Source organism: Protopterus annectens, chromosome 4.part0 (assembly GCF_019279795.1).
Source record: "Protopterus annectens isolate FY-2018-M chromosome 4.part0, PAN1.0, whole genome shotgun sequence".
In the NCBI taxonomy this organism is placed as follows: domain Eukaryota; kingdom Metazoa; phylum Chordata; order Ceratodontiformes; family Protopteridae; genus Protopterus; species Protopterus annectens.
The window spans coordinates 1084576642-1084597039 of NC_056733.1; the positions used below are offsets into that span (position 1 = coordinate 1084576642).

Sequence of the window (20398 nt, forward strand, 5' to 3'; positions counted from 1 at the left end):
GGACAAACCCTTACTACTTCACAAAGGTAGTCTTAGCAAACTAGTCTCACTCCAGTAATGGAAATGAGAGAAAGGAGGGCTCTTTGCATACTGGAGTGCATACTGACAGCTTAGGTGTTACTTGAGGAGGTGCAGGAGTTTTGGCTGATGGACCAATTGTTTATCCCTTTTGCTTTTTGGAGGAAAGAGTTTGCTGTTGCTAAGCAGAAACTGTCCAAGTGAATTTCCTTCCACATCATTTTTTCCCATCATTTAGCTAGTCATCTCTTGGCAATGCAGTGACAAAGCCACCTCATGCAAAGAGGTGGCAGACTGCAGTGCTGGATGTTCTTCGTCTTCCCTTGCTGCAGTCCTGACTATTGGGTATAGTCCGCGTCCCAGTCGGCCCGAATACCAGAGTATAAGGCTGACGTCGGTCATGGCGCCTTAGACTGACGTCAGTACGTCAGGGTACTAATGCGCATGACCGACGTCATTTCCTCAGTCTTTTTTGCCGCATGGTCCGATGCAGAAGCAATTTTGCGAGTGCAGGTTGGCGTTCTGAGATTTTCCGAAACCGGAGTTTCAGACCGAGTACAGAGTTGGCTAAGTAACCCGTTAGAACATTTTGGTTTTTTCTTGCCTCAGTATATTACCGGATGTCAGAAAAAGTGAATAACTGTATTTCTTGTGGGAAGCAGATACCGCATAGGGATTATCATACTTTGTGTATACCTTGTTTAGGGCCTGAGCACGACGTTGTTGGTTGCGCTCTTGTGCTAGATTTAATAAGCGCACTATTAAGAGGAGGCTTGATTGTGCTAGGTTAGTGTTTGGGAAGCGTTGCAATTATACTATGCCGTCGGATGCTCCGACGCCTGCTTCATCTAAGAAGCGCAGGGACAAAACAGTGAAGTCTAGGGGTGAGGAACCGGCAGTCCCGGACGTCGGTCCTTTAGAAGGCTCAGGGGAGCCAGAGGTTTTGCCAGGAGTCTCTATGGAGTCTCAGGCAGATACTTTACTGTTACAGGATGTGCCCTCTCAGGAAGTAGGCCAGGCTGAGGGGCTTCTCAGGTAACTGTTCATCCCTGTCTTCCGAAGGTAGTTAGGACCTCCCTCTGTTTCCAGAGCTTCTTTTAGAGGAAGGCCAAGTTCAGCTTCTGTAGGGGCTTCTCCTAGCATTTCGGGCTCTGTGCCTAAGAAACATATGCTTAAAATGGCTGAAGATTTGATTACTCTGATTAGAGGTTCTATGCCCCCACCTGCTAAGAGGCCTAGGGTGGAACAGGAGTTTGATAGTTTTGAACAGTGTTCACAGGCTTCAGAGTCTTCTGTGGAAGACTTGCAAGAGTTTCCTGCTTATTCTGATTCTGATGTGGATGATTCCACTCCTTCAGCTTCTCCTCCTGAGGATTTTTCATTTTCAGAGACTCTTCACTCCATGAGGGAGCACTTTAAATGGGAAGGCCAAGATTACTCTGACTCCAGAAAAGGCTTAGGGAATTCTTGTTTTGCCTCAGCATAGGCCCTTAGCTATTCCTCCTGTGTTGAATGTGGTGGAGGATGTTTTTGCAGAGGCTTCTCTGAACCCTGATTCCTTGCCTCCTGCTCCTGTTAAGCCTGATAGGTATTATAGGGTGCCCGAAGCTCATAAGTATTTGTTTAAGAGTCCCAGGGCGGACCCAGAAACTGTTTCTCAGGGGCCTAAAGGTGTTAAAGCTTCTGTGGTTAAAAATCCTGTACCCTCGGATAAAGAGGCAAGGGCTTTGGATAGGTGGGGTAAGAAAGTATATACTTCTTCCACTCTAGCCATGAGGCGTTGAATTGTCAATTTCATATGCTGAAATATCAGAATTATCTCCTTTCACAATTGAAATCTAAGGTGGATGCTTTGGCGGAAGGTATTGAGTGTAAAGAATTGCTGGATTTGGTTCATGTGTCTGAACAAGTGGGTAAGCATTCTTTGCAGTGTGGTTTTGATGCTGTTCAGGCCTCCTCGAGGGTGGCTGCTACTAGTTCTGTTCTTCGCAGACATGCATGGTTGAAGGATCAGAATTTAGCTGAGCATGTTAAGACCAGGATTTTGGATGCTCCTTTACAGTCTGATGTGTTGTTTGGACCGCCTGTGGAAGCAGTTTTAAAGAAAATGGAGGACAAAGCTAAGTCTATGCAGACTGTTAAAGATTTTTGCAGGTGCAGCCTCCAAGTTTAGTAGAAATTGGCCTGCTAAGGGGTGGACATATCCTGCTTATGGTTCCCAGTCTAGGGGTAGGTCTAGGCGTGGTAGGGGCAGGGCTCAAGGTTCGTTTAGGCCTAGATCAGACAGTTCACCTGCTCAGACTTCTGGTGAGGGCAGGGGTCAGTCCTTTCGTAAGCAGAACCAATGACCTGCCTTTTCAGCTGCCAGTGGACTCTCGTCTGGCAGCTCCTTTGGGAGGAAGATTGTCTCTTTTCAAAGAAAATTGGGATTTAATCACTCAAGACAGATGGGTGCTGGATATCATTCATCACGGGTACAGATTTTATTTCCACACAATGCCCCTTTCAAAGGCATGCCAGATGTTCCTCCTCCACAAAGAAAAGAGGCTCACAAGCAAGTTTCTCAGTTACTCCAGATAGGGGCTATTCAGCCAGTCCCTGTGTCAGAAAGGGGCTTGGATTTTATTCTCGCCTGTTCCTAGTACCAAAGAAGGGGAACACGTGGAGACCAATTTTGGATTTATCTATCCTCAACACTTATCTGGACATTCCCAAGTTCAAGATGTTGACGTTACAGCAACTGTTACCTCTGCTGGGCAAGGATCACTGGATGGTAACTTTGGATCTCAAGGAAGCTTACCTTCATGTGCCCATAAGGCTAAGTTGCAGAAAGTATCTGCGGTTTCAACTGGAGATTTTCATTATCAGTTCTCTGCATTGCCCTTTGGCTTATCTACTGCCCAGAGTATTCACAAAGGTTCTGGCTCCAGTGATAGCTTACTTCAGGCTTCAAGGCATTCAAATTTATCCTTACTTGGACGACTGCCTGATTCTGGCTCAAGAAAAGGAACACCTTCTACAGCATCTGGAATATGTCATAGCAGTGCTAAGATGCCTAGGGTATTCTGTGAACGAAATAAAGTCCAGTCTAGTACCCTCTCAAGACATGTGCTTTCTGGGTGTGAGACTGAATACAGCAGCCCAGATGGCCTTTTTAACCCCGGACAAACAAAAGAGTCTGTCACTTTACTTCCACCAACTATCTCATCAGTCCGTGCTGACTGCAAGGACAGTCCTTCAAGCATTAGGGTTCATGGCATCTTGTATTCTGGTGCTTCCCAATGCCAAACTGCATATGAGGAAGCTGCAATGGTATCTCAAAAATGTATGGACACAGCACTGCCAAGATTTGGACACTGTCATTCAAATAATACCTTGCCTTCAAAAGGAATTCTTGTGGTGGGCTCAGGAATGTCACCTAAACAAGGGACTCTCTGTGACCCGGCCAGAGGCGAGTCAGATTTTAACGACAGATGCCTCGGACACTGCTTGGGAGCTCATCTAAATGGAAAGTGGATACAAGACAAGTGGCCTGCCAGACTACAGCATCTACATATCAACATGAAGGAGATGTTAGCAGTCCAGTTTGCATTGATGGCGTTCAAGGAGTTACTTCTTCCAGGGCAGGTGTTGATTCTGACAGACAACACAACTGTCATGTGGTACATCAACAAGCAAGGGGGAACACATTCTTATCCTCTATGCAGGCAAGCAATGATTTTATGGGAGACTGCGTTAAGCCTGCAACTGACTCTTCAGGCAAGGTTTCTGCCAGGAGCACAGAACTCCCTAGCAGATGTATTAAGCAGACAAATCATGGATCCCCACGAGTGGAAACTGGATCTTCATGTATTTCAGAAATTGACAGTGTCATGGGGAACTCCAGACATAGATCTGTTCGCTTCTCCACTAAACCACCAGCTGCCAAAGTATTGCACAAAGGGGTTTCATCACACAGCTTGGAAAGTGGATGCTCTGTCTTTCAGTTGGAAAAACCTTCATGTCTATGCCTTTCCACCTCTACCTCTTCTTCCAAAGGTATTACTAAAGGTCAGACAGGACAGGCCAAGGATGATTTTGATAGCTCCAGATTGGCCTCGGCAACACTGGTACCCACTTCTAAGGAGTCTTGTAAAGAAGCCTCCATGGCCTTTACCTCTGATTCCTCATCTGTTATCTCAGAAGGACGGTCATCTGCTCAATGTCAAGCTTCAATCTCTTCATCTCACAGCTTGGCATATTCTGTGTTGAAGCATGGTAGGTCTCAGCTTCCTCAACAAGTTTTAAATGTGATTATGGAAGCTAGAAGGCCTAGTACTAGGAGAGTGTACGCAGAAAAATGGAAGAGATTTTTATTTTGGAGTACAGCAAAGAATTTGGAGATTTCAGAGCCTAATTTGAGTGTGGCTCTTCAATATCTTACTGAATTATTGGACAAAGGTTTGTCTTTCTCTTCCATAAAGATTCATGCTGCAGCAATTTCAGCTCACTATGATTGTGACCCACCTTTGTTTTCGCATCCTTTGTTCAAGCAGTTTCTTAGAGGGCAAAGAATATAAGACCCCCGTAGAGCTCCTACTCCTGCTTGGGATCTCAATTTTGTGTTGGAAAAACTTACTCTACAACCTTTTGAGCCTGCAGCTACTGCTGAATTGAAATATTTGTCATGGAAGACTGCTTTTTTGTTGGCTATTACTTCTGCAAGAAGGGTGTCTGAGTTGCAGGCCCTTATGGCAGTAGAGCCCTTTTTGATTTTCCATAAGGACAGGGTATCATTACGTACTAATCCTTCCTTTATGCCTAAGGTGGTTTCTAGTGTGGCTTTAAACCAAACTATTCATTTGCCTACGTTTTTGCAGATCCTCAAAATAAAGGGGAAAAGATTTTGCACACTTTAGATGTACACAGGCAATTGCGTTATTATTTGAGCAGGACTAAAGATTTTAGGCAGTCTCAGCAGTTACTTGTTTCTTTTGCTTTAAGTTCACAGGGCAAACCTGTGTCAAAACAAACTATTTCTAGGTGGATTGGCTTTTGCATTGCATTTTGTTATTCCCATCATGGCAAAGAGGTTCCAGCTGGGATTAGGCCTCATTCCACTAGGGCTACTGCCACTTCAACAGCATTTCTAAGCCCGGTGGCAACTAAGGATATTCTGGAAGCAGCTACTTGGAGTTCAGTGCATACTTTCTCTAGGCATTATCACCTGCCTATATACTCTAAGTCTAGAGCTGGTTTTGCCACAGCTGTTTTACAAGGCATGTTGTCAGCTCCTGCTACTTTATAATTTGCCAGCCTCCCTTACCTCTGCTTTGGGATTCTACCCAATAGTCAGGACTGCAGCAAGGGAAGACGAAGAACATAGTACAGTTTTGTACCTACCATAAATGTAGATGTTCGAGGATTCCCTTGCTGCAGTCCAATTTACCCTCCCTCCTTCCCCTCTGTGTTTCAGGGTGGTTGTGTAGGTGCCTTTACATGCTTATATTTTTTGTATATATTGTACATGTTTATTGGTGCAGGTTGTTTTTGGGACTTGTCTTTTTGGGTCTTCTGACATCTGGGGCAAGAAAAGACTGAGGAAATGGCGTCGGTCATGCGCATTAGTACCCTGACGTACTGACGTCAGTCTAAGGCGCCATGACCGACGTCAGCCTTATACTCTGGTATTCGGGCCGACTGGGACGCGGACTATACCCAATAGTCAGGACTGCAGCAAGGGAATCCTCGAACATCTACATTTATGGTAGGTACAAAACTGTACTTTTTCAAGAAGGTGACTTTGGTAACCATTGTGCCACAGCTGTTACATCATTTGCTGCACATTTTCTCTAAAAACTTTCATCTGAACTGCTACACAAGGATGATTTTCCAATAGGGATGGCTGCAAGCAGGGGAGTAAAACATAGGCAAAAGGGGGCTAAAATTTGCTGGAGAAAATTAGCAGAAACTAAGTTATTGGAAGTATGTAACTAGAGAGAGGAAGGTAATTAGTGGGGTGAGGCCAAGCAGAAGTTTGGGCTCGAGATTGCCTTCCCTACCAGGGATTGATGACAGAGTTTAGGCAAAGAGTGAGGGATAGCGGGAGTGTCAAGTGAAAGACCACCTCTAGTAGAGGTTTAGTTTCAGGGTAGAACAGAAGCTGCATTAAAAAAAATGGAAAATTAGTAGAACAGTCGGAGGCACCAAACAAGCTAGGGCACTCTGAGGCACCATTATTTGTGTAGCTGCTGCTCAGACAGTCGTTTGGGTGTTTTTAATTAGTAGGACATGTACAATATTGCATGATTAATATAAAAATCAATCAGAGAAGGTTAAAAAGAGAGAATGGAAGGGCAATTTAAAAAGGAACAATGGGAGGACATCTGTGTGGGTCACAGGTATGCAACAAAAACCAGATGATTCAGAATTTTTTCTTGGATGTGTTTGTATTGTTATACCCCAAGCAAACTTCAGAGAATTTTTCCTGGGGTAGATAGGAAATGCTGGAGGTGTGATGGGAGAGAGATTAATTGGGAACATGTTTTTGGGAATGTAATAAGCTCTCAAATTAAAAAAAAAATATTTCCTACAGAGTACTTTGTCAGAAATGTTGGTGGAGCAAATCATTTTAAGCAAGGAAATTATTATTTTCAGCTGGTTTGTAGGATCTGAACTGCTTAGCCATACTAAGTCCTTATTAAATGTAATGCTATTGTTGGAGGCATAGCTAGCTTACCCAAGAAATAGTGCCTCACCTCCTTGCTCATTGTGAATAGCAAAAAAAGGGTGGGGGTATGCTCTGATAGACTGCTCATGGCAGCCTGAAGCACGCCCCTTCTCTGTCATTCATTGGAAGAGCAAAAAGTTAAGACTGCGATAGACTGCTTATAGCAGGCTGAAGTGCACCTGCCAGTAACAGCACAAAAAAGTTGCTTTCTGTACCAGTACAGGAAGAATACAAGAGCAGCACGCTGGTTGTGCCCTCTTAACAGTTTGCGCCTGGGGTATATGCCCTTTCGCCCCACCCTAGTTATGCTACTGGCTGTTGTCTGCTACAAAGCAGTTACTAGGTAATGGAAATCAAAATCTCAACTAACTGTAATTGAAGTACTAAATATTGTAAAGGAGAGAAGAACTGGAAGTATAATTTGTAGAAAAGGGTCAAATTACATAGAAATAAATAGAATTAGTGGGGGACTTGCAGAGTAAGGAGGAGGAGTGAGGTTTATGGGAAGGCAGGAACTGAGTAATTTATGTAATGTTGAGGTGAATCATAATAGTTAAAAATGAAGTATTTATACTGCATGAAAAAAATATGATTTGTTTTCTTCTCTGTTAGTATGAAGTGAAATTTAAGAAAAATGTTTAAAAGATTATGTGTGGGTTTGTGCGTTTGTGTTTGTGTGTATTAATGTAGATACATGTGCATAGGCTTTTCAAAGCCTTCCTTAGACTCTTCGACTATCCTTTTTGGCTACACCATTAGTCAGCAACAAGGAGGCTTGCTCTTTCTCTATTTCTTCAAATATATCTGAGGTAAGCATGTTGGTAAGTTGCTGGATCCAGAGTTAGCCCCCTCCAGTTTCACTATTCACTTGCATTTTTCCTGATATTGTCCCTCTAATTAGTCATTAATTTTTGTGTCTTACCATTCAGCCATGCAGCAGTCCAGTTTTTCACTTTTGGCCGTCTCACCAACTGCTCCAATTTTCTTATCAGCCCCGTGTTTGAGACCAAATCAAAGGCCTTGCCCAGCTCTGTATAACTGCCTGAGCTCCCATCAGGTCCACCTGTAGCCAAATCCGGTAGTTTGTTTTTGTCATGAACCCATGTTTGCTATCATGGAGATTGTTGACCTTTAGGAACACTGCCTTCCTTTATGTATTTATTTACTTAGTAATTTTAGGAACACTGCCTTCCTTCATGTATTTATTTACTTAGTAGTTTTAGGAACACTGCCTTCCTTTATGTATTTATTTGCTTAGTAATTGTAGGAACACTGCCTTGCTTGTATTTATTTATTTAGTTAGTAATTTTAGGAACACTGCCTTCCTTTATGTTTTTATTTACTTAGTAATTTTAGGAGCACTGCCTTCCTTTATGTATTTATTTACTTAGTAATTTTAGGAACACTGCCTTCCTTTATGTATTTATTTACTTAGTAATTTTAGGAACACTGCCTTCCTTTATGTATTTATTTACTTAGTAATTTTAGGAACACTGCCTTCCTTTATGTATTTATTTACTTAGTAATTTAGGTTTGTTAACCGGTAAGTGAACTGGTCCAATGGCAGTTTCAGTTATGATCCTGGACAAAAAAAAAAAAACAGAGTATTAACGTTCGATAATGATATATTCAAAAGATATCAATTTGCATAGAGCACAACTTAGTAAAATGGAATATAGCCACTTGCAAGTTTTACAAGAGTAACGTGGTAGAACAGCGTAGGAAAAGTATGTCTTATAAGTGTTAAGAAGTTTTATAGTAATCAGTCAAAGCAGTTTGCTAGCTGGCTGTGTACTCAGCTGTATACACTGTAAAAGATTTGATAGATTTGATTGATCAAGAGGGGAGGAGGTGCCACATTTAACTAAGCACCTGGTCTAAGATTTTTCTGCCTTATGGTCTTATCCTTGCATGCACTCTACTAAGTGCTACGGAGGTACGTGCAGAGGGCTGACCATGGAGGTCATTCCCTCACTTCTGTAAGGAATGATCTGTCCAAGCAGGCCTGGCCCTCTCCACAAAACATGAGTAGTTCTTTCCAGTCTCTAACAGGAAGACTGCATCAATTCTATGTGCCACCCCACCTTCTGGAAAGGCGTGCTGGATATGTCCCTTCACTCCTTCCCCTCTCTATGGGTACTAATTGAAATTTAGCCACCTGGGTCACAGACAGAACTCTCCAGGTTACATTTGTTAGTGTTGGTGCCACTTAACTCATTGTGCTTTAGTTTGATTCTCAGCTTGGGTGCCTTCTTTGTAGAGTATGAGTGTCCTTTTATGTTTGCACTTGTTTCTCTTGTTTTCTCCCACTTTCCAAAAGCATACAACAGATGGGTTGACAACGTTTTAAATTGTTTCTAGACATGAATGAGGGTGATTGTGTCCATCAGTAGACTGGTGTCTCATCTATAGTCAATTTCCTGCTTTCCATCCATTGTCTTCCAGAATGTGCTCTGGCTTACCACGACCCTGAATTGGAGAAGTGGGTAATGAAATGAATGGGGAATTACAGAAATGTTTAATATTGTCTAGATGGGTTGTTATAGCGATGATCATTGGATGAAGAATAACTTTAAAAGTAGGAATGTACCTCCAGTACTGTAGAAGATGGTTGGGATGTGGACTTCATCAGTTGGGGTGCACATTTCCCAGCTTCCTATTCAGCAAGGGATGCTTTCATTTTAAGGGATGGCTTCTCACTAACATAATTGAGTGGCTGAATATGCCTTTAGAAACTGTGGTGTTATGATTAAATTATCAGTGGCAATGTCTGCATTGTGTAACGCCTATTTATGTTATTTAGCAGTCAGTGTTTGTCTGATTGATAGATGACCTACAACATCTCTTGGACCCTGGATGATAACATTTCTACTAGCGAATGCCCCATAGCAGACATCCAACACCAAAGTAAACCCTGTACTACATAAAATATTTACAGGCATCTGAAAATGGAAAGTTTTATGGTGTGTATGTGGAGTCCCATGTTAATAGCCAATTCTGTTGTAGAATGTAATACTACATAGCATAAACACATTTTATTTAGTACATTTTAACATCACAAGGGTAACGTGATGTGACGTATACTTGAGAGTACCAGCAGTATTTCAGTTTCTCCCTCCACCAGCAGACTATGGGGTCATTGAAGCTTCAGTAGCCTCTATGGATAACCAATAAGAGTCTCGATAGGTAGCCATCATTTAGCTAATTATGCTTTATTTGTCATGCTGTTGACTGAGTTTTCCCTATTTCTTTTGCTGGTAGGTTAATGACCGAAGAATTCTGGATGGCATGTTTGCAGTGTGTGGCGTTCCAGATGAAAAATTCAGAGCAATTTGCTCCTCAGTAGACAAATTAGACAAGGTAATTAATTTATTCATTAATTCTTTTTTTCTTTCCTTCCTTTTAATTTTTTTTTTTGTTTATTATTCAAAGGTATCCTTTGATGGAAGATTACAGCTTGTTGGGTTATGTATTTTGTTATTTCTTCTGGCTTTCTTATATCCATCAAATACCTTTTGCTACCTCAACAACATGATAATAACCTAACTACTACACTCGTAACTTTTTTTTATTAAACTTTTATGCTTTCTAGAAAGCTTGTTTGTGTCAACACCTTTGCAGACTTGGTTGTTTGATTTATTGTGTTAAGCTCAGGTACTTGCACATCGTTAGAATTGCTTTGTTGCACCTAGTTACCTACCTTTGTCTGCTTATTTGTATGTTTATTCACTAATGTATTTATTTGTCCTTTATTATTAACTTGTGTGTGCTATGCACAGGTTGTTATATTGTTTTTGCTGCAGATTTCTGTAATGACTGGAAACAGTCTTCCATCTCTGTTTTTAAAGCAAACCTGTAGAATGCCTTATGCTTGTTCTGTGCAACTTTTATTGGCTTCCTCTACTCTAGAATATTCATAGCTAAAATCTGGCTTTGTTCTTGCTCAAATCCAGGATAAACTATATCCCTAAATGTGAACATGTACCTTGTCCATTCCTTATACCTCCTTACTTTCCATTTTTTCACTTGCTTCCTTACTGCTATCTAATCCTCTTCCCAGACTTCCTCTCTAAGTATACCATTAGCCTGTTTTTCCCTCACTTCATATTGCAATTCCTGTTTGTATTAGGCTAACTTACCTTTAATATTTGTACAAACTGTCTAAAATTTCTCCAAATATGAAATGAGTGTCCTGTACCTTGTATCTATTTATTTTATATATTTAAGCAAAAAACACAAACTAGGAGCAACGCAATGAAGGGCATGTAATATCAACTCACAAACACATAAGTTGATCTCGTTCCCAGAAATAAAAGTCCACAAACGATGAATGTAGATAAAATTTAATTTGGTGCACAGGAACAACGGTTAGCGCTTTCGCATCATAGCTTCATCAGACCAATAATAGATGGTACAACACAGTTTAAATAAAACCAAGGGCGGGAAAATTAATAAACATTTAAAGGTATATCCCTTGTATCATGAGAATGACATTTCAACATGAATCACTACATATAAATATATTTAAAACATTAATATGTATATAATAGAAATTCATATATCAATAACGCGTTTGAGCGTAAAAAACTATATAGTCATATATAAAAAACATATTCTATCATAAAACAAAACACCCTAAAAATATTTTCATATACTTTGTAACATATATGCATGCACAAGTATACATACACTTTAATTCATATGCATCACAACTGCGTAAAATTGTACAACCTATAAAAAAGACAAGATATGTAATTGCAATGTAAACAAAGCCTATAACCATATCTACTTGGCATAAAAACTGTAGAACCAAGTGTATGTAGGACGTTTGAGCATTTAAAGGATAAATATGTATAATAATGACAAGTGAAAAACGCATATATACAAAAACAAATGTGTGATGCACGAGGCATCTCACACTCGCATGCAGTTGATACACTCACAGCGTACATCATGTGCAACATAACAAAAATATATATAACAACCCATCCAAATGGTCATAAAGAACTAACCATTCAAAAGCAAAAATATATAAACATCCCATAAAAATATAAAAAACACAAATATATGTACATATACATGTACACATATCATATATATATAATATAAAAAATATGTGATAAATTTAAAAAAGAGAGAATAGTCTCAAAGGGGCATGACCAAACCACCAATTATAGCTTAAGTCTCCTCATCTTCAAATACGGTTGAATGGGTCATTCTCTCAATCTTTTAAGTTTAGGATAGTCGAGAGAATGTATGATACATACAGAGGAGGGGACATAGGTAATCTTACAGAATCCAGGGAGAGTAACTGGATTATTAAACTTAGATCTGATACGCCACCTGGTTTAAATGGGAAGGTACCCATTAAACCGTATTTGAAGATGAGGAGACTTAAGCTATAATTGGTGGTTTGGTCATGCCCCTTTGAGACGATTCTCTCTTTTTTAAATTTATCACATTTTTTATATTATATATATATGATATGTGTACATGTATATGTACATATATTTGTGTTTTTTATATTTTTATGGGATGTTTATATATTTTTGCTTTTGAATGGTTAATCCTTTATGACCATTTGGATGGGTTGTTATATATATTTTTGTTATGTTGCACATGATGTACGCTGTGAGTGTATCAACTGCATGCGAGTGTGAGATGCCTCGTGCATCACACATTTGTTTTTGTATATATGCGTTTTTCACTTGTCATTATTATACATATTTATCCTTTAAATGCTCAAACGTCCTACATACACTTGGTTCTAGAGTTTTTATGCCAAGTAGATATGGTTATAGGCTTTGTTTACATTGCAATTACATATCTTGTCTTTTTTAGATAGGTTGTACAATTTTACGCAGTTGTGATGCATATGAATTAAAGTGTATGTATACTTGTGCATGCATATATGTTACAAAGTATCTGAAAAGATTTTAGGGTGTTTTGTTTTATGATAGAATATGTTTTTTATATATGACTATATAGTTTTTTACGCTCAAACGCGTTATTGATATATGAATTTCTATTATATACATATTAATGTTTTAAATATATTTATATGTAGTGATTCATGTTGAAATGTCATTCTCATGATACAAGGGATGTATGTACCTTTAAATGTTTATTAATTTTCCCGCCCTTGGTTTTATTTAAACTGTGTTGTACCATCTATTATTGGTCTGATGAAGCTATGATGCGAAAGCGCTAACCGTTGTTCCTGTGCACCAAATTAAATTTTATCTACATTCATCGTTTGTGGACTTTTATTTCTGGGAAGGAGATCAACTTATGTGTTTTTGAGTTGATATTACATGCCCTTCATTGCGTTGCTCCTAGTTTGTGTTTTTTGCTTTGGTATTATCTCGTTGTGCTATCTACTAGGAGCATTAACTCCACGTGGATCTGTTTTTTCTATTTTTATTTTATATATTTATTTTATTTAATTTACATTTGTTGACCAAGATAGTCTGACTGGATACATGTCCTTTTTTAGCGGAGGCCCGGGAAGAAAAGCTCCAGACATACATAGAACAAACAATTATATAATTGCATAATTACATATAAGCAAAGTTTGCAAATTCAGGGCAGTGATACATACTTTAAAAGGATATTAAATGTCAAACAGACTTGCATAGTAGTAGAACTAGTAGATTACAGACATAAAAGCTAGAATGCAGCCAAGCATGAAGTCCTCTTTTAGCACTTGATTATAGGTAAGAGTCAGGAATAGAACAAGGACAAAAGCCAATGTTTTTTTAAAGTACTGAATTAGACTTTTTTTTTTTAATTGAGTTAGCGAGTCTTAACCAGTGTTTTTATACTGTGTAATTTGTTATAATTATTTAAACTACATATGCTTTTGTTTTATTTTTAAGATTGTGTAAGTATTTTTATTAAAATGTTTCGTATTAATTTGGAGCTTTTCTCCCCGGGCTTCTGCTGAAAATGGGCTTCTACCTAGTCAGACTTTACCAGTAAATAAATGTCAGTAAATAAATAAATAACTAATAAATTCCTGCTCACTACAGGATTATCTGTAAGATCCTGGTGTTAGTTTACTTGTCCACTCATGACTTGGATTCTTGTTTCCTGGAGGAGTTTGTTTAACCTTATTGCCCTACATTTTGTGCTTGAACTGTTATTTGCTTCTGGCAGTTCAGTGGGTCAATATTGAGACCTCATGCCACTGCACATTTTATTATCAAGCCCCCCATCAGTGGAATTTGATATCACTGTAGCTCTGAGAGTGCCCATCATCAACTAGGTTCAGACTGGTACTTTTTTATCTAGCTTGCTATGGTGTAGCATGAATATAAACAAATGTAAGATAATAATTATCTGTTATTAATTGTATGTCACAAGTTTGTTTAGTTTATTAGTAATTTCTTTGTTATTCATGTTCTGTGTAAAAAATACCTAAAAACTTGAACTTGCAGGTAAAGGTAAAATGTAAAGGCCTTTCTTAAAGTCAGCAGTACATATGGATTGGCAGGAGGTATGCCTAATCACAGGCTAGAGTCAAATATGGGCTGAAAAGGCTACACAGTGACCAAAATCGCTTCCAACTTCGGAACTCATTATCTTGGTGGCTTCCATCCCTTGGACATTTGTGAGCTGTTTCTTGCCTAGCAGAAGTTCAAACTTAATGTCCATCATTAGCTGAGGAGTGCAAAGGTGGTAGGAGATGTGTCCCTACTGATTATATTTTGGGACAAACTCTTGAAGTTCTAGTAGTGCATCCTGACCCCCTTTCCCTTGTTTAAACATGTGACCACCCACTCCTTTCTTGTGGAATTGCCCCTGACGTACCTTAACACAGCCTTTGAGGTTGGACTGTAGCCTGAAGAAATCCGTTCCCTTGCTACCATTGTGGACACTGTGCTGGCAGTGAGATCTGAACGTGTTTCTGAAGGTCTTTGTACAGTTGATGAGTCTGGTCATTCCTGTGTTGTTTATGATATGTAATTTGCCAAGACAGTGAGGGAGAACATGAATAGGGAGTATAGTCTCATGACGTGGAGCCTTGCACAGGCCTCTTTTTTGCTGTTGTGGTGAGCTGATGCCCCCATTCCCATGATAGGAGTTACGTTGTCCACTTCTGAGCATGCATTTGTTTCCCAGTTTCTTGTTGCAATCTGAGGGCATCAGAGGCATGCTCTTCAGGAGACTTAAGCTAGGAGATTGCCTCACCTAAGGGGATCAATGGTTCTGCTACTGAGGCAGAATACTTGTAATACCTCTTTAACTGTCCCTTAATTTAGGGGAAACAGTCAGCCCCATGAAGCCCTTGGATTCCCCTATAGTCCCTCTTCTTTTTCCTTAGAAGAGGAGAAGCCAGTGTCTTTGGAAGAAGGATGAGGAATGTAACTTTTGTGTTTTAGAAGCACCCATGTGCTGGGTCCTTCAGCTTCCTCCCCCCACCCAAAAGGCAGATGTCCTGTATACGCTCACGTGAATTTTATGCCATGCTTTGTATAATCTGAAGGCATGTTATTGTGCTCTGCTTTCAGTCAAACTCAAGGCCTTGAGAGTCTAATGCCTTGCCATGCTCTTACCAGGAAAAAGTTAGAAGTTGTGGTTAGGTTTGGCAAGAGGGTATTCTCAGCTGCTTCAGAATTCAGGGCTCTGAATTGTTTGTCTGTCAGTCTCATTTTTCCTAGTTCACGTTGGTGGAGCAAATAGTCTAGTACCCTGTATTCTACATGTATGGGTGTCCTGAGTGTGTGTGTATCTGTGTCTGGCTGTGCGTGTGTGGGTCTCTGGCTGTGCGTGCTCGTGTCTGGGTGTGTGTGGCTTGTCTGAGCATGTGTGTGTGCATGTCTGGGCATGTATGTGTGTGTGCGCGCATGCATGTCTGGGCATGCATATGTGTGTGTGTGTCCGTGCATGTCTGGGCATGCATGTGTGTGTGTGTGTGTGTGTGTGTGTGTGTGTACGTGTGCATGCCTGGGCAGGCATGTGTGTGTGCACACGTGCATGTCTGGGCATGCATGTGTGTGTGTGTGTGTGTGTGTGTGTGTGCGTGCATGCATGTCTGGGCATGCATGTGTGTGCGTGCACGTGCATGTCTGGGCATGCATGCATGTGTGTGCGCGTGTGCATGTCTGGGCATGCATGTGCGCGTGCATGTCTGGGCATACATGTGTGCGCGCGTGCATGTCTGGGCATGCATGTATGTGTGGGCATGCATGTGTGCGCACGTGCATGTCTGGACATGCATGTGTGTGCGCGTGCATGTCTGGGCATGCATGCGTGGGCATGCATGCGCGGGCACGCATGTCTGGGCATGCAAACATGTTTGGGCGACTTCAACTACCCCCCATTAACTTGGAAAACTACTCGTGTACCAATACACTTGCCCAACGTTTCCTGGCATTCATTAATTTCAATGCCCTGGACCACCTCGCTCTTACCCCCACCAGAGGTAGCAACATCTTTGACCTGGTCATTACTAACATGAGAGACCGTTGCTCTACACCAATAGTCAACTCCTCCCTGGTTAGATCCAACCACAAACTAATCACCTTAGAAATCCACGTCCCCCCCGCAAAGGTAACCACCATGAAAAACTTCTCCAAGGCTAACTTTGGGCTCCTAAAAACAGAGGTGGCTAACTTCACAGCACCCTTGCAAATGGAGAAAAGTTGCATGACCGCTGAATCATACACCAGTGCACTGTACGAACACATACACAAATGTATGGATCTCGCCATACCCATGCATGACCGCTGAATCATACCCCAATGCACTGTATGAACACATACACAACTGCATGGATCTCGCCATACCCAGTAGAACCAAGACACTCTCCTCCAAAAGTAGGAGGCCAATCTGGTGGTCCCCTGCCGTAAACAAACTCTGCATCAGGAGGAGGAAACTGATTGGGAATAAGGTGAAGTCCCAAGACTGCAAAAACTCTCTTATCGGCCTCAACAAAAAGTTGAGATCCCTCATCAAATCCTCTAAAGCTAGCTATGAAAACAGAATTGCAGCAGATAGTAAAGACAATCACAAGGCCTTCTATAGTTATGTAAAGAATCTCCACGGCAATACACAGATTTGCTCTGAGCTGCTGCACAATGGTATCTCCTATACCGAGCCAACAGATATTGCCAATATACTGGCCGACACATTCAGTGCCAGCTTTACCCCCCCCCCCAAACGACCAGTCACAATACCAGTAGATTGACAGGCACCCAGTATTACTGCTGCACAGGTTAAAACAGCACTGTCCAAGGCCAAGAATACAACGTCTGTGGGACCTGACAATATCCCTGGTTGTGTTGACATGAACTACAGAGTGAACTGACACCTCACCTGTGTGCCCTGTTCAGTCACAGCTTCACCTCAGGCTTTGTCCCTGTCGAATGGCGCACTGCTGCAGTCATCCCTCTACACAAAGGAGGAGTGACTACAGACCCTGGGAACTATCGCCCAATTAGCCTGACAAGTCTGATATGCAAAGCTGTGGAACGCATCATCATGGACCTAATAAACAAGGATATAGGGAATCTCCAAACTTTGGATCCCACAGTTTGGTTTTGTGAAGGGTAGATCATGCCTGCTCAACTTGGTCAACTTCTTTGAGTCAGTCACCAGAGCTGTGGATGAAGGCGAGGTGGTTCATACAGCCTACCTTGATCTGGCCAAGGCGTTTGATATCATTCCCCACTCAGGAATCATAGAAAAACTCACTAAGCTAGGCATCAACCCCTGTACCACTAGGTTAGTTGCAAACTGGCTCACAGGTAGAACCCATAGTGTGAAAGTAGCTGACTCCAAGTCAGACTGCCGACCAGTCACGAGTGGAGTCCCACAGGGTTCGGTCCTGGGTATTCTCTTGTTTGGTATCTACTTCTCTGATGTCCAAGCCAACGCAAAAGGACTCTGGCTGACAAAGTTCACAGGCAATTGCAAGTTAGGAGCTATTACTAACTCCCCAGGTGATGCTGACATCCTACAGAAAGGTCTCACTGAGACCAACGACTGGTGTCAGAACCATGACCTTAAGCTTAATGCCAAAAAATGTGTCATCATCCCCTTTGGGAAAAATCGGATTCCCATGAATTACCACATCAAGGGTACTCCACTGAACACAGAAGGCGTTATATGAGATCTGGGAACACAGGTTGACAGCAACCTCTCTTTTGAGCACCACATTGCCACTGTGGTCAGAAAGTCCTTCTATGTGGCACATCTCATTGCTAAGAGTTTTGCTTCCAGGAAGGTTATTGTCTCTCTCTGCTCTTCCCTCATTAGGCCAATCATTGAGTACAATGCCCCATTTGGCATGTACCTCACTAAACACCTGCAACAACTGGAGAGGCCGCCGAAGTACCTCACTAAACACCTGCAACAACTGGAGAGGCCGCAGAAGTACCTCACAAAGAGGATCCTTTGCCTTAAACACTTGTCTTGTATGGAAAAACTATTCTCTGTCTCATATCGCCTACTTAGAGACGATCTCTGCTTGACTTGCAAAGCCGTGTCTGACCCAGCTCTGTTAGAATAAGGAAATCCCAATCCCTTCTCACCACATACTCCAGAGACCTCAACCTCATTACCATAATCAACAAAACATGCTGGAGGGACAAGTTCATAACCCAGAGACTGCCCATGCTATGGAAAAGACTTCCCATACATGTCAAGCACAGCACCTCACTGACCCTCTTCAAGAGAAATCTTGATGATTGTATGGGAAATAGAAAATCTACCCCAGGGATCACTCCAGTGGCTTTACTTGACAGAGGCACTAGGAACTAAGGTCGGGTGGCATGATGCCAGAGTAATCCTATAGGCTAGGCTTGTAAAGGCTCCAGGGCCTTTAGCCTAGTACACAACTATGAACCTATGCATGTGTGTGTGTGTGTGCACGCGTGTGCGTGTCTGGGCGTGATTGCATGTGCGTGTCTGGGGGTCCGTGTATGTGTGGGTGCGCGTGAGTGTGTGCGCGTGCATGTGTGTGTGCATGTGCACGCGGGCATGCGTATCTGGGCATGCGTGTGAGCGCGTGCTTGCAGCTCACTCGTGTGTGGGGATGTGTGTGTGCATTTGGGCTTGTGTGTGTGCATGAGCGTGTGCATTTGGGCTTGTGTGTGCATGCGTGCGCACGTCTGTGCTCGTGTATGTACCTGCGCACATCTGGGCTCATGTGTGTGCATGTGTGCATCTGGGCTCGTGTGTATGCGCGTGCTCGTCTGGGCTCGTTTGTGTGCACGTGTCTGGGCTCATTTGTGTGTGCAGGCAAGTCTGGACTCACGGGCATACGCGTTTGTGCTCGTGTGTGGGTGCGCAGGTCTGGGCTGACATGCGGGCACACGTGTCTGGGCTCACGTGCAGGCACGCACGTCTAGTTTGCATGTGTGTGCGTGTCTGGACTTGCATGTGTGTGTATCTGGCTTGCATGTGTGCGTATCTGGCTTGCATGTGTGTGTGTGCATGTTTGGGCTTGTGTGTGTGCGTGCATGTTTGGGCTTGTGTGTGGCATGTGTGTCTGGACTTGTGTGTGCATGTGCTTGTCTGGGCTTGCATGGGTGTGCGTGCGTGTCTGCTTGTGTGGGTGCGCATGTCTGGGCTTGCGTGTGCGTGCGTGTCTCGACTTGCGTGTGCGTGTCTCGACTTGAGTGTGCGTGCGTGTCTCGACTTGCGTGGGTGTACGTGCATCTCTGGGCTTGCATGGGTGTGGGTGCATGTCTGCTTGCGTGGGTGCGCGTGTCTGGGCTTACATGGGTGCACGTGTCTCATCTTGCATGTGTGTGCGTGTCTCAACGTGCATGTGTGTGCGTGCATGTCTGGGCTTGTGTGTGTGTGTGTGTGTGTGTGTGTGTGTGTGTGTGTGTGTGTGTGTGTGTGTGTGTATGTGTGCACGTGCATATCTGGGCTTGAGTGTCTCCACGTTTGTGTCTGGACTTGCGTGTCTGGGCTTGCTTGGGTGCGTGTCTGGGCATGTCTGGGCTTGTACATTTCTGTGTGTGCATGTGGCCGTATGCGCATGTGTGCCTGGGCATGTGCACATCTGGGTGTCTGGCTGGCAGGCATATGTGTGCCTGTCTGCATGTGTGTCCACATGTGGGTCTGGGGGGGTATGTGGTTGTCTCTGGGTGGATGTGGGGGCATACATATATGTATGTATGGATCCCTATCAGAATGTCAACTTACCATAATACTGAACTGCATGTGATCGAGACAGAAACAGCAAAAATCCACAAAAGTGACAGTAAATATTGCCAAAAGTGTAAAACACTGAGACGCAACTGCTCATGTGCTTCCAGCAATTACCATTTACCTCACTGTAGTGCAATCTTGGAGTTGGTATACATAATTTACAGGGGTTTTGGGGGGAGTAGCCCCCCACATGTAGGTGCAGGGGGCTGGTTTTATTTGTATTGCTTTAGCGCTTTCAACTGGTACCAGCAGTGCATGCACAGCTGCGTTTGTGTTTTACACTTTCAGCAGTGTTTACTTTCACTTTTTTGGATTTACAGTGTTTCCATCTAGATCAGTGCAAAATATTGAAGACTGAAATCAGGGGGTTCCCTACCTTCTACTGATGTCACTTTGTTTGGGGAAATCCTAGAAATGATTTGAAAGAATGAAGGTTAGACCTCTCACACCTGTTTATCACCAGAGAAGCTCTGTCGTAAAGCATTTTACACTCCAACTTAAGCT

At 42.3% G+C, this 20398-nt stretch overlaps 1 protein-coding gene across 2 annotated transcripts in view; it reads left to right on the top strand.

The window, feature by feature from the left end:
- The window catches only part of HARS1 (histidyl-tRNA synthetase 1), an 824052-nt gene that overhangs the window by 376838 nt on the left and 426816 nt on the right, over positions 1-20398 (top strand). For both annotated transcript variants that reach the window (XM_044069030.1, XM_044069029.1), the window contains one exon: positions 9989-10087. In XM_044069030.1, coding sequence (XP_043924965.1) covers positions 9989-10087 — 99 coding nt within the window. The remainder of the gene's footprint in view (positions 1-9988; positions 10088-20398) is intronic.